This window comes from Mesitornis unicolor, unplaced genomic scaffold, assembly GCF_000695765.1.
Source record: "Mesitornis unicolor isolate BGI_N332 unplaced genomic scaffold, ASM69576v1 scaffold26417, whole genome shotgun sequence".
Taxonomy (NCBI): Eukaryota; Metazoa; Chordata; class Aves; order Mesitornithiformes; family Mesitornithidae; genus Mesitornis; species Mesitornis unicolor.
The window spans coordinates 9644-22602 of record NW_010197457.1 but is presented as its reverse complement, the minus strand read 5'-3'; the positions used below and the strand labels follow the sequence as shown (position 1 = coordinate 22602).

Sequence of the window (12959 nt, the reverse complement as noted above, 5' to 3'; positions counted from 1 at the left end):
TACACTGACAGGTCCCTCAGGTTGATTTTTTGAAAGTTATGGTCAGCAGGGGACACACAGACATGATGTGGTTTGACAGACAGTCTACGGTGGACTGGCCCATGGTATTGCATGCCACATGTGATCCCTTTCCTGTTTGCCTCACTTTAGCACTGAACAAGCCAGTAGCTACACACAGGAAAGCACCCCTCAGCATGATGGCCACCAGTCTTTGGTTGGACTAAGCTGGGGTTCCCTGTTTGAGGGCCTGGGGGATGTGTGATTAGTAGGAGTGAATTCTACTGAGAAGAGCCAGAGCTTCTTAGCCAGAGAAGGCCCATGCTCCAGGACTGCCCACATAGATGAACAGCCACTACCTACAAAACTACTGTGAAACATGCTGAAAAGAAGGGATGTTAGCCAGCTCGTTATGAAGTGACAACATGGTACTTACCAGCAGCCGGCCCATGCTTGTCGCTCAGGGTATCGGAAAGGTGTTTAACTCGTAAATCATGCTCATGACCTAGTGAGATGTCAGCCGGCACAAACAGAAGGCGCAATTTATCCAGGGTGGTTACAGCATGGATGCTCACACTGGCTGGAAGCCACTTCAAGCTTGGCTTATTTGATCTGATGGGCACTTTCTTTCCTACACAGTCCCAGGAATGCTACCTGATCAAATCCCTTTGTTGGGCTATGTAGCAGTAGCAACCCTTTGAAACCTGATGAGAAGTGTGAGTTAAGCCATTTGTTGTGCCACAGGAGTCCCTTGAACCTCCTGCCACAAGTTCTAAATGAACTTCTTGTACCCACAAGTACAAATTTTAAATCTTAAAGCCCATCTCCTGCTCAGCACTGCGAATTCTTTTTCCCTCAAATGAGCGATGTTAGTGACCACCTGGGATTCAGCAGGCTACAGTGCAGGTGCTGAAGAGATCTACTTTAGATGCATACATAGCAGGAGGTAGAAAGGTCTTACAGATGTTTTGAAGCAAGTGACCTTTTCTCCTTTATTTGGTGCAACCTCTATAAGCAGAGGAGACCAGAATACAGAAGACAACCATTTAGGTAGGTCTCCACAGAGATGATGTACAGGCACAACGTACTGAGCTAGCTGTGGTCTGACACTTCAGCATCAGGTTTGGAAAGGTCACCAGGAAACTGAATGTCTCAAAGTCCAGGCAAAAAGAAAAGAGAACAGAAACACCACAAGCAAATGTCATCAGAGCAGAGCTTCCATTAGCCAGGTGGCTGTGGTGGGTCAACTGCTCTAAGGTAACGTTCCTCTCCATCTGTACTCATGTATCAGAGACTTTGAAATTCAAGCACCAAATTCAGAAAGCTAATTTGGCCCTCCACCATCTCCTTGGTTCCCCAAGGATAGCTGTACCTGCCCAATGCTGTCCACCAAGCTCTAGGCTAATGGAAGTCCCACCTGGAAAAGCAAGGTGATACACAGAGAAAGACAAGGGTGAAGTAGCTAGAGCTGTGATTACCTTCCATAGGAATGAGGTTAGAGGCCCCCTTTTTCCCATCTAGACCATGCTGAGAGTACTGTTTCAGAAGGTTCTGAGCCTTACGGATCGTGCCTGTCACCAGAGCCAGAGAGAAGAGACAAGAAGACCTAGAAAATGAGTGAAAGAAAACAAACCCAGAACACCAGCCCTTCACCAGCAAGTCACCTGGGCCCAGCAAGAGGATGCTGGGCACCAATGAGCATGCTCAGTACAGGAACATGAACCCCAAACTCATGTCCAAGTGTGCAGATACAATGGCCTTTCCAGGCTGTTTTCCTGCTTTGAGGACAAGGGCATGAATTTCAGTCAGGGTTACAGAATCAGGGAGTGCTCATATCAGTTTGGTGAGGTGGTATGGCTAGGTGAGAAAAGGGAAGCAACGAAGCACTCTTCCCTGTAATGAGTTTATTTAAGCTGGTACTCTGCATCCAAGTATATCAGGTTTTTTTGCTTTTCCTCAGCTCTGGAAGCAGGGCTTTGCAGTTCAGACAATTCCTGTCCAGCAACACATTGCCTGCTCCCCAGAGCCACAACCACAGCCACGTGGTTAGAGCTGCAGAAAGAGATGCCTTTCCAAGGGGTATTTTCTGAGCATGCTCAGCCTAGACCCACCAGGAGCCCCACAGCCAAGACAAGGCATGATCTCTGGCATTACAGGAAGTGATAAAAGGCTGACAACCTCTGGGCTCTAGAGAGCACTTGCAGCAGCATTTCCCATCACAGGAATCATAGAATAATGGATGCTGCCCACCCATGTCTAACTCACATTAAGTCACCCTAATCCCCAAGACACTTCTCTTCTAAGGAACTGCAAATCAATTAAAACCATGGAAAAAAAATAACACTGGGTTAAAAGATTTATACTTAACACACACAAAAAACAGGCAGAGCTGAACAAAAGCCAATGCTGGATATACAGCTAGAAAGCACAAAGCATTAATGTGACAACTGAAGACTGAACTCTGTTTCCACATTGAAAGGTTAGTCGTCATGCAACAAGCTACAATTATCACAAGCACATGAACACCCTCTCACAGCAGAGCTTCACTGTTGCTGGCACAACAGGGAATAAAAAATTTTGGGAAGGCAGAAGGAGTTTCTATAGGAGACTCAGATAAAACAGAACTGGGCAGAGTAAATGAAGAAGCATCCAAGAAATAAAAATGCTGTGCCAAAATTAAGAATTGTTCTTCTGCTTTAAAGCAATAAATACTTCAAACATGCATAAAATCCCTACTTCCACCAGTAACTGTAAGCCATAGTGCAGCCTGGGAATGAGTGTTGGCTGCCCAAATGTTGAGGACCACTATCCTGAGGAAAGCCCAAATACACACTGCTGCAGTGGGTCCTGGAGTGCAGGACAGCTTTGTCCCACAAAGAGCAAAGAGCTAAAGGAAACTTTAAAATTACCCAGGCAGCACATCTGTAACAGGGGAGAACAGAAGAGAGAAGTTCTTACTGAACTACCAAGCTGCCTCAACCTGGTACACTTACTAAGTAACAGAAGGTGGTTCCTAAAGTGTAATGCCTCACTGGCAACATTTTTCTTCTATCAGTTCAGAGTGTTCTCAACCACTCAGTAAAAAAAAATAAATCCATAAAACACATTCTTCTAGCAGGAAACTTCTCCCCTCTAGACCCAGACCAGGAAAGTGGGAAGACTTACACCCTTGCTGCACTGATGCATTTGCTCCTAGCTTCCACCATATGATCAAATGAGAGGGCTATGCCACTTCTTCCAAGCTTCCTCATCCAAGCTCTTCACACCTAACACTTCCACTTTATTCTTAGCTACTTGCAGAAACCTTAAAAGCCTGGGCACAACAGAAAGTTCCTCTGAGCAAGGAGGGCTGTAGCAAGCTCTAGAGATATTCACTGAGCAATTTCTTACTGTTGTTACCATGGCCCCACAGCTCAGCCCAGGTATTGTTCTTCTACCACTTCTTTCACCATTCCCACTTGCTTTCAAGCATCCAAGGGGAGGGAAAAAAGAAACAGGGTAAATTGGTGTGAAAACCAAGCAGAGAGCACAACTGCTGCTGCTGTCAATAGGATCTCACTGTACAGGTACACAGTGCGCTTCTCCACAGCCCACCCCTGACAGTTTCTTCTCAGATGAGAGCTGAAATGCCCCTGCTGCATTTTATTTGCATTACCACAACTACCTGTGTTTACACTGACACACACCAGCATTCAGTGTTCATGGTCATCACTTCAGTGCTGCTGTATCCCTCTGACTTAGCATTGTAACTAGGTTTTAACAGATTCTAGTGGAAGCCAAATGCTTTTGTTCTGCAATTGTTTTCCCCTATTAGGTAGCTCGCAAACCAAGTGGGATGGCATTTCAACTACTAATGAAAACATTGCACTCAAGTTAGGCAGTGATCAACATGGGAAGCAGGAACAGGCTCTTTATTCTGCCACATAAAGACTCCACAGCCTGCCTTCAGGTAGCACCTCACCACTAGGTAAACTGAAGCAGCAAGTAAACTGGAAAAGGGCTCCCCTACAGCATGAAAAGAGCCCTAAAAACCCACCAATGACACCTGAAACTTTTTCTCCTGTGGACCAAATGTTAAATAAAGTGGCTTTTGGGTATACATGAGGCACAGTTTTCCAATTGTGCATTCTTCTCCTGTTTCTCTCCTCCATTAGGCGGTTTTCTAATGAAGCAGAAGGGCAATGAATCCTTTTTTCTTAGGCACCAGCTGCAGGAGTCTGTACAAAACTACCCAAAGCTCTCCGGCTTTTGCTTGCAGGCAGCCAGGCTGGGTGCCTCTACCAGCATCTCCTGGCCCTATCCTTCACTGGCAATGCAGAGCTTCCGAGCTACCTGCAGCTCTAAAGGCAAAAAAAAATAAAGGGAACTGGGCTTACAGGCACCACAAAGAGGTGATGGTTTACATGCACAAGTTTGCAGCAGGACGATTTGGGAATCTGAATACACTTGCCCTCCAAGACAGACTGCTGACATTTCAAACAGCAAACTACTAAAAAAAAAAAAAGCCCACAGATTGCTTCATCTGTTCAACTTGACTTGGCAAGTTTCATTTAAGAGGAGACAAGTCTGCTTTAGAAGCATCTCCAGCAGTCGCATTTTCAATTGCATGCTGTAACAACAGGAGGCAGTACAGGGTACACCAACAAATAAAACAGAGATTAATGCCTTTGAAACAACACATGGATATCCATGAATCCAACCCAGCACCTACGGGAGAATGGGGGGTGTCTCTGCCTTGTTACCCTGTCCTAATATCTCACCTTCCCTTCAGTGGTAGCCTCTCTTGCGTTTCGCTTTGTAGGTAAACAAGCTAAAGCATATCAGATTTAGTTTGTTATTTATCCCTTGCAACAGGTTAAAGTGTGCATTGGGGTGTGCACTGGGATATTCTTCCTTAAGGAAATCAACTCACTTGTGGGAACCACAAGAAAACCCTCTTGCCTGAAATCCAAATTGGCAAAACTTGACTTTACCTACTGAAGCAATACCACAGGGAAAAAAAACCCCTTTTGTTCATAATTGAACAAAGGCTAAAACCAGAGGAATCAAATGCCACCAGGTGAATATTGCTGTGAAGAGGGCCACTGTGCCAGTGCAAAGAGGGTGTAAGACCTCCACCTCACGACCTGTCCTTGAAAGCTGATAGAACTGCATAAAAAATGGTGAATCTCTGCTCAAAGACTACCTTTTTTTTTTCCTCTGTTTTCAATTTCACTTGAGTACAATTTAGTACCCATAAGAGATGGCTGGTATGAGGTTTAACCACCCCTGTCCTTCAAGAGCTACAGTCTGGTTCTCTGTCCTTGTTCACGGAAGACTGCAGACAAATTAGCTACTATTTTTTCTTGAGATTAACAATACCCCTGTAGATCTCTTGAAATGCTCTTTACTTCATACACTGTTAGCTCTGTAAGTGCATTCAGACTGTGCTTTGTGCTTTCTACCTGGCCTGTCTCACAAACTCTGATTAAACTGGGCAAAAAGATGTGAAAATCTCCCGGCAAATCCACAGCTGAGGGATTCATCATGACAAGTAATTTTGGATGCTCAAGTGCATCTATTTTGGAAAAGCCCTGTTTGTAGGGAACAAATGCTTTTTCTCTCCTTTCTGTACTCTCTATGTGAGCATCCAAGATCTGAGATTCATTTTAAAAAATCCTGTGATATTTTTCCAACTGAACCATTAAAAAAAGTCTCCTCCATCTCTATTTACCTAGAGCATAGGTGAGATGTCACCATTTGACAGGCTGCTCAGAAGCATTCGCTGGACGTGCTGACTACACAGCAATCAAAACCCAGGGATCTTTTCAGTATCAGGTGATAACTGAAAACTGTGGACCAAATTCGAAGCATTCACAACCTTGAGTTCCTCATGGCTCAACTACAGATCCCCATCCAGCACCTTTCCAGTAGAGAGCCGCTGAACCACAAAAATAACTTTTACCTATCATAATCATGCTGTTGGGCAGGAGCCACTGTTCAGGAGCTGAACATAAATGACTGCCATCCTGTTAGGGGCAATTTTGAACACTGTTTTTCTGCCATCTTCAGCACAGCTAGGTCTCCTTAGCAGGAGGATATTGTCCTCTACAGGTCTCCCAACACTGAGGGCAAATTGTTATGCAAATAACTACCCACCAAACACCAGAAGGAAAGCCAAGTGTGGGGTGAGACATCCCCCTGTCAGGTGGTTCTACGGTGACAGGGCAAAATCTACTGAAATTCGCAGATCGACTGCATTCACCAACTGCAACTTGCACATCAGCTTTCAGGCACAGGTCCACGGCACATCAACAATGGCACAGTTTGATTTTAAAAGACCAGAGAGGTGTTTTCTGGATGTCATAGTCTTCCACAGGCAGCCCTCCCTCCCTAAATATCCCAGGCACACCCTCTGCTTTAGCAAGAAGAGGCCCAGCAAAGCCCCTCCACACACAGAAGTGAAGAGAGTGAGCACCAGGGCCAGCACACACACACATAGACACACATTACCTGGGATGAGGACTGCATTCACATCAGGATTATAAAAATAAACACAACACAATTAAAATGGGTATTTCTTTTCCTCCCTTTCCCCATCCCATCTAACCCCAGGCCCAACCCACATTTCTTATTATTTTCCTGAAGCCAGTAAGAGTATTTGGACAACACAGGGAAAATATATTAGGGTGGGAGAGTATTGGCCAGGTAAACTCACAGAAATATGAACTTTTCTGACTTTCAGCCCTATTACAGAGGAAACAACAGGGTCCTGTGACACACAGATGGACAGTATCACTGTGATGCTTTGGAAGGCAAGTGCTAGCTTTTGCTGGCCCTCCTCCTAGCCGTGCTCCCATTAGAGGACACGTTGCAGGGACGGGAACTCCAGCTCTGCACTCTGGTATGCTGGAGGGACCAGCCGCACCAGAAGCGGAAAATGCAGCAAAACTCCTTTATGAGGAGAGGTGAAATAACCCAACAGCCACATTCATAGCTCTTCCAAAGACAGGCTGAGGGAAAAGCTTTAACAGCCCTTCCAAAATTCAGACAACTTTGGATCTCATTTCTGTAGGCACCGACCTAGTTCCCATCTCAACTCTTAACAAGTTCTTGGTTTCCTAGCACAATAAGAATTTATTCATAACTAATGATTAAAGTGATGTGTTTTATCAGATCTAAGATTCCTATTTTGCTATGGCACAGTCCATATTCCAAGGCTGAGGACAGGTGTTGTCAGATCATATCCATTTATAGCACTTTCAGATCTTTTTTTACTTATCTTTAAGGCAATGGCCTTTTCTCTCCCTGCATACAGGACCCCCTTTCCTCCCTTTAAATCACCCAGAGAACAGACCTGATGACTTGACAGGGACAGAAAACATCTGTAATCTCAATGCTGAATCGAGGGCAGAGAAGAGGTGCTTATCTCCAAAAATCTCACCCCTGCTCCTGTACTAAAAGCACATTTTAGACAGAGAGGCTACCTCAGCAGTGAAAAGGCCTGCAGATACGCATTTGATACCCAGGCAAGAGGATACACAGGACAGTGGTTCCCTCCTTCAGGGACTTACCCGGTCTCTTGATTGGCTTTTTGGTGGGGGTGTCCTTTCTTTTGTTCTGAATGGCAGGGGAATAGGGCACCCCCGTGAAGGAACTGTTCTTACGGAAATGGTCCTTCAGCCCCTTGATGGAGCGGTCAAGCTGGACAGAGCGGATTTGGAAATAAACAGTCATGAAATCTAAGGAGACAAGGTAGAAACAAGGTTATAAGCAAACAGGGAACACTATATGGCAAAACAAACCTTTCCTGATACACTCTGTTCCCCTAAGGAGTCTTACTAGCATTGATGTGGGACTCCAAGTAAATGTTGTTCCCTCCCAGAGTCTCTCCTGTTTTCTTCAAAAACAACTTTTTCCTTCCCCTGCAGTACTCATCCCAGTTCTCCCATCACACACAAAATTAGGTCTGTGCTCCATTACGAAGAGCACATCAGCTGTGGAACTGATGGGAGACACTTGTGCAAGACAATGTCGATTCAAGTGCTCAGTTTCTAGCATGAGAGACTTTACACACTTCTCAGGATTCCCAGCTCTCAGGAACTGAATGAGCTGTTCATCAATTGAAAGCAGAATATGAACTGACTAATGGAATATGTTATATATGCTCGAGTTGCCTCATCTGATCATGGAAAAATTCTTAAGGAGCTTTTAAAGATGTTCATCATACTTAGTAAGCACAGTAATCCCCACTCAGAAAGAAATCATTGAGGTGGGGGGTGATTCTAGTAGCTGTATGTATGTGAAAGTACAGGTTTCCTGTAAGAAGTCTACAAAGACATACATTCCCAAGGAAAACATCAATAAAAGGAGTATAAAGCTGCAGGTAGATTTTGATGCTGCAGAACAGGAAAGAGACATGTACTAACCAAAGGAAGTTTTCCCCACCCTTGGTCACATTTAATAGAAAAAGTTCCGTTCATAAGTAGTTCCCAAACAGAAATAAGTGACAAGTGTCTTGCACGTTTATAAAACCTGAGCACTAGATAGTTCCAGCTCCACCAGAAGGCACTACAGATGCCATTTAAATGGATTTCTGCTATAGGACAGACTATGCATTAAGATAATTTGTGCTTTATTTACACAGCTTTTGCTCTCATAATATCCACAGGCACATCATTCTCTTGAACTGACAGACCACACTTCAGTCTTATTACAGATGCTGTAAAAAAAGCAGGACCTTAAGAATGCAACTGAAAGGAGACTGAAATACTCACCTAAAAGGTACCAACTAAGGCAGTCACAAGATCTGCTACTGCTACTGGCTACCAACAGCAGCATGACCCATAGCTCATTAGCCACAGCAGCACCTGAGCAGAGGCTTCATGCCTGAAGATGTGTGATCTACAAGCCAAGCTGTGAAGTGCTACACACAACCCTCAAAACCCTCCTTTCGCTCTAAACCACATGTGGTAAGTAACTGGAGAGCACTCACCTGATACCGAGCTACAAGGGAACACCACACAGCACTACCAACCTTGATTCCTGCCATTTTCCACCAGCCAGCCAGAAATACGGATTATATCATGCAGCACACTCTCCGGGAGGTGCTCCAGAGACATCTCCTCCTGCGTCTCCATTTCATCATCCCCGCTGATCAGGTCCAGGATGAGGACAGGTGGGACCGGCTTGGTGTGCCGTGTCATCAAGCTGCGGAACTCTGATTCCAGGGACTCCTTGCCCCTCTCAAAGAGGGATTTCTGGCACAAAACAACAGAAGGACAGAAGAACCACAGGGCTTCTGTAATCAGTCACTCACAACTATTTCTCCATAAAAATGTACTTTCTGCAGCATTTCTAACCACTGCCAAGTACTGCATGCTTCAAACTCCAACAACGCCTGCAACAAAGAGACTTTTAAAGTGAATTAAATAAAAAAAATGCTTGGGAGTTGCTCAGTCTTCAAGTGGGATTTAAACAGATCTCCCATTCTGCTCAAGCAGTTGAAGGACTGACAAAAGCTACTCAGGCAGAGGTTCAATCAACTCCACCACATTTGCTTCCAGAAGCCCTAATGATGCAAAGCATAAAGACAGCAAAACATCACAAGCAGAAATGAGTGCCGGCTTAAGCAGAAGCCAAAGCAACCACTTCAGCCATGTCCAAACACCTTCACCAGACAGCAAGCCCGTCAACTTCTCACAGCAAAAGGGCAAGCAGCAGGGCTACATCTGTGCCTCTCATCCATGCCAGGCTCCAGACACACGACCTACCACACGGTTCAGCTCTGGGCTGTCCGGATTGTTGTCCTGGAAGTATTCAACCGCCTTCTGGATTTTGTCCATGCAATTCAAGTATTCCTCCAGCCTCCCAGTGGGGCTGAAAATAAAACCAGAAATAAAAAGCAGTACCCCAAGAAGCAAAGAAAGAAAATATCAAGAAAGCACCAGGCCAAACTCAGGATAAAATTAACACGGAAAATTTCAAAGCCCTTTTCTTTGACTAGGGGATCATGGAATTCCCTTTTGCCTCTGCTCAGTGCCACAGCAGAACACCCAGTCCACGCAGCAGGTGCAGAAGTACTGATAATTGAGCAGCACACAGCTCTCAGCTTTGCCTTCCTCTCCCAGTCAGGCCCTTATGGGAAGGTAGAGGAAGCTGCACATCCCACCCCAGAGAAGGGCCACCAAAACACCTTCCTGGAGCTTGAAAGCAGGCTCCAGAACAGTTCTGATTCATCCTGGACACAGCAACCTCAACAGGGCAGGAAGAACCTTTGGTAAGAGGACAGAGGAAAGACGAGAAGCCACTGATGTGCATGAGCTTCATATGGCAGCATCTGTGCAGAACCTGGCAGAGACACTAGTGCAGATTCTGAGCAGACTTTACCCTCTGCGGACTGCTGAAGATCAAGTTAGGCAGCTTTACTGTGGACTGACGGGGGGAAAGAGTGTGGGAAGGGTACAAAGAGCATGATGAGTGTAGGGAGTCAGCTCCCCTACCTCTAACCCAAAAGTTCAATTAGATGAAGCTCACCAGCAAGACCTAGTTACTCAACTCACCCTTCCTTTATGATCTTCTCTGTGTCCTTAGCCACATGGTAGTAACTGATGACGTGATCTAAGCAGGACAGGGTTTTCTCCACATTCTCTTGCAAGCGCTGCAAGTTCTCTGTCTGTTTATGGACAGGGATGATTGAGTTCTCCAGCTTCATCAAACGACTTTCAAAGGAGGAGAGGATAGAAACCTACATGCCAAGAGAGAAACAGAGCTGAGGACATCCTTCCACCTGGATCCATACAGTAGGGCAGTAGTTAGAGCAGGGCAATAAGGTACTTTCAGGGCCCAGCTTCTCTTTTTGGTTTCTCCTACTAATTTGCCATGGCTCCTTAGGTGGACTGTTTAATCTCTTTGTGTTCCAACATCTATTAATAATTACAAAACAGATCACCTGCCATACAGAGATGGGCTAATCTTGAATTAAATGTTTGTGACACATGAAAATAATTTGATAATTTAATAATTTGACAGCAGGAAACAAATATACAGGAACTGCCTGGAGGTGCCCCAGGTAAAGAGAGCAACAAAAGTATAAACTGGCAGCCAGTGTGATCCATACCACTAAGACCCAAGCATGAGATGCATAACATAGGCACAGGACCACTGTGCACGAACCTTCTTTCCCATCATAGACATTTGTTTTTTACAAGGGACTGTGATATCACTTCTGAAAGCTGGAAAAGCTTAGTAAGCTCATAAAAGGGGCCCCAATGTCATCTTTTCTAGACCAAGATGTAATTATTTGAAGATTTGCTCCTACGTTTTCCACACTTCTCTGGTGGTGTCTTTATGACTTTCTTGAAACTCTGAGCCCGAAACTGGACACAGTATACTAGCTGAGGGCTTATGAGTAATTAGAGCACAATAATTACTTTCCATCTCTTAAACAGAAGATTCTCAAAATAAACTGCAAAGGAGACTTGACTTTATGAAGCAACAACATGATGCTGTTGTACAACCTAATGTGGGGTCTATTAATACCTCTTCCCAAGGGAGCAGATTGTAAAGAGACGAGACCAACAGCTCATTTGAGTCCTCATCTCACCAGGAGAGAAGCTTAGCATTGAAATATTCATTTGCACAGCCACTGAAGTGTAAAACACAGATGCAGAGCAAGTGGTTTATTATACTGTATTCCTCAGATGGACACAATGACAGCCTTGAAAACAGATTCTTCTAAGAAAAAGTAAAGCCAGGTCCAGGATTAGGGCTGACCTTCAAGGACTTCCTCACCATGTTCTTTGTAAGCTGGTCACTCTTCTCAAGGCTCTCTTTGATAAAGGACAGAGTTTCTTCTTCCTGTCAGTAGGATGAAAAAAGGGTCTTCAATTTTGAACACTAATCATTTAAGTCACTAAGCATTACATGTCGGCTTTTACAAGTCCTGGTAAACACTGCAGCAAATCATGTTTGGTCTGATGCTGAGAGCGTATTTTAATATGCGACCTCTTAATAAAAATCAGGGCACTTGAACCAAGGAGAGAAACACAATGTACTGAGCGAGGTTTTTATGGATTACTTGTTTCCCTTCAATATTCCAAGGCCACAAGCCTTAGTACACTAAAATCACAGCACAACGTAAAATTAACACCTTTACTAGAGGCATACTGACTCATACCACACATTTCCCTATCATAGCACAACACAGATACTTCACTAGCACCATCCAAATCCCATGCACAGCTGCAAACTCAAGTGGCCAATGCAAAGCACCCACCAAGGACTGTTTTCAAGTCACGGAAGGCCAGAGGTAGCTCAGGAACAGCAGTCTGGCCTCACAGGTGTACCTCAGAGCCTGGAGAGCCCCCCAGAAGCTACCAGGCCCTAAGAGGGCCGCAGGCCCGAACTGGGGGCAGAGATACCCCTTGACACTGAAAATCAGGGCCCTAGGCTCTGAAGGGGAACTAGGGATGTTTCCAGGCCCAGAGCGGAGTGACCATGCCCTTAGAAGGCCCCAGGGACTCCCCCAGGCCCGGTGGGGACCTCCACACCAGCTCCCAGCCCCATCTCCTAGTCAATGCGCTAGGCCTGCGGGGGCGGGCCCGGGCCCAGGACCAAGCCAGGCCCGCAGCTGGTCCCCAGCCCTGCCCAGCCCCACCTGTTTGAGCTTGTCCTCGATCTCCCTCCTGCGGGCCGACACCTCCTCAGTGGGGATCATCCTGCCGCGGGGCGCCGAAGCCGCGCTCCGCTATCCGGTCCCACTGCAGACACCTCCTTCCGCCACCCGTCACTACCGCAGCGCCATCTTGGGAGCGGCAAAGAACACTGAGCATGCGCAGTAGCAGCAAAAGCCTTCTAGAGCCTGGCCTCCGCTTAAGGAGGGACAGGAAAGGCGTCAGAGCCGAGTGGGCGCATGCGCACTGCCGTTCGAGAGGGCGATTTGAGAGTGGCGGGGGGGGGGGGGGGCCGGCATGGGAGGGGGG

At 45.9% G+C, this 12959-nt stretch overlaps 1 protein-coding gene across 1 annotated transcript in view; it reads right to left on the bottom strand.

The window, feature by feature from the left end:
- Positions 1-12795, bottom strand: part of LOC104544068 (exocyst complex component 7-like) — a gene marked incomplete at its 3' end in the record, with an annotated part of 16034 nt that extends 3239 nt beyond the window's left edge. The window contains exons 1-8 of the mRNA XM_010188815.1: positions 12635-12795; positions 11770-11835; positions 10539-10723; positions 9750-9855; positions 9014-9236; positions 7551-7718; positions 6490-6501; positions 434-502 (exon numbers count right to left, since the gene is read on the bottom strand). Of these exons, the coding sequence (XP_010187117.1) occupies positions 434-502; positions 6490-6501; positions 7551-7718; positions 9014-9236; positions 9750-9855; positions 10539-10723; positions 11770-11835; positions 12635-12694 (889 nt within the window). The remainder of the gene's footprint in view (positions 1-433; positions 503-6489; positions 6502-7550; positions 7719-9013; positions 9237-9749; positions 9856-10538; positions 10724-11769; positions 11836-12634) is intronic.
- Between the last annotated feature and the right edge of the window lie 164 nt (positions 12796-12959).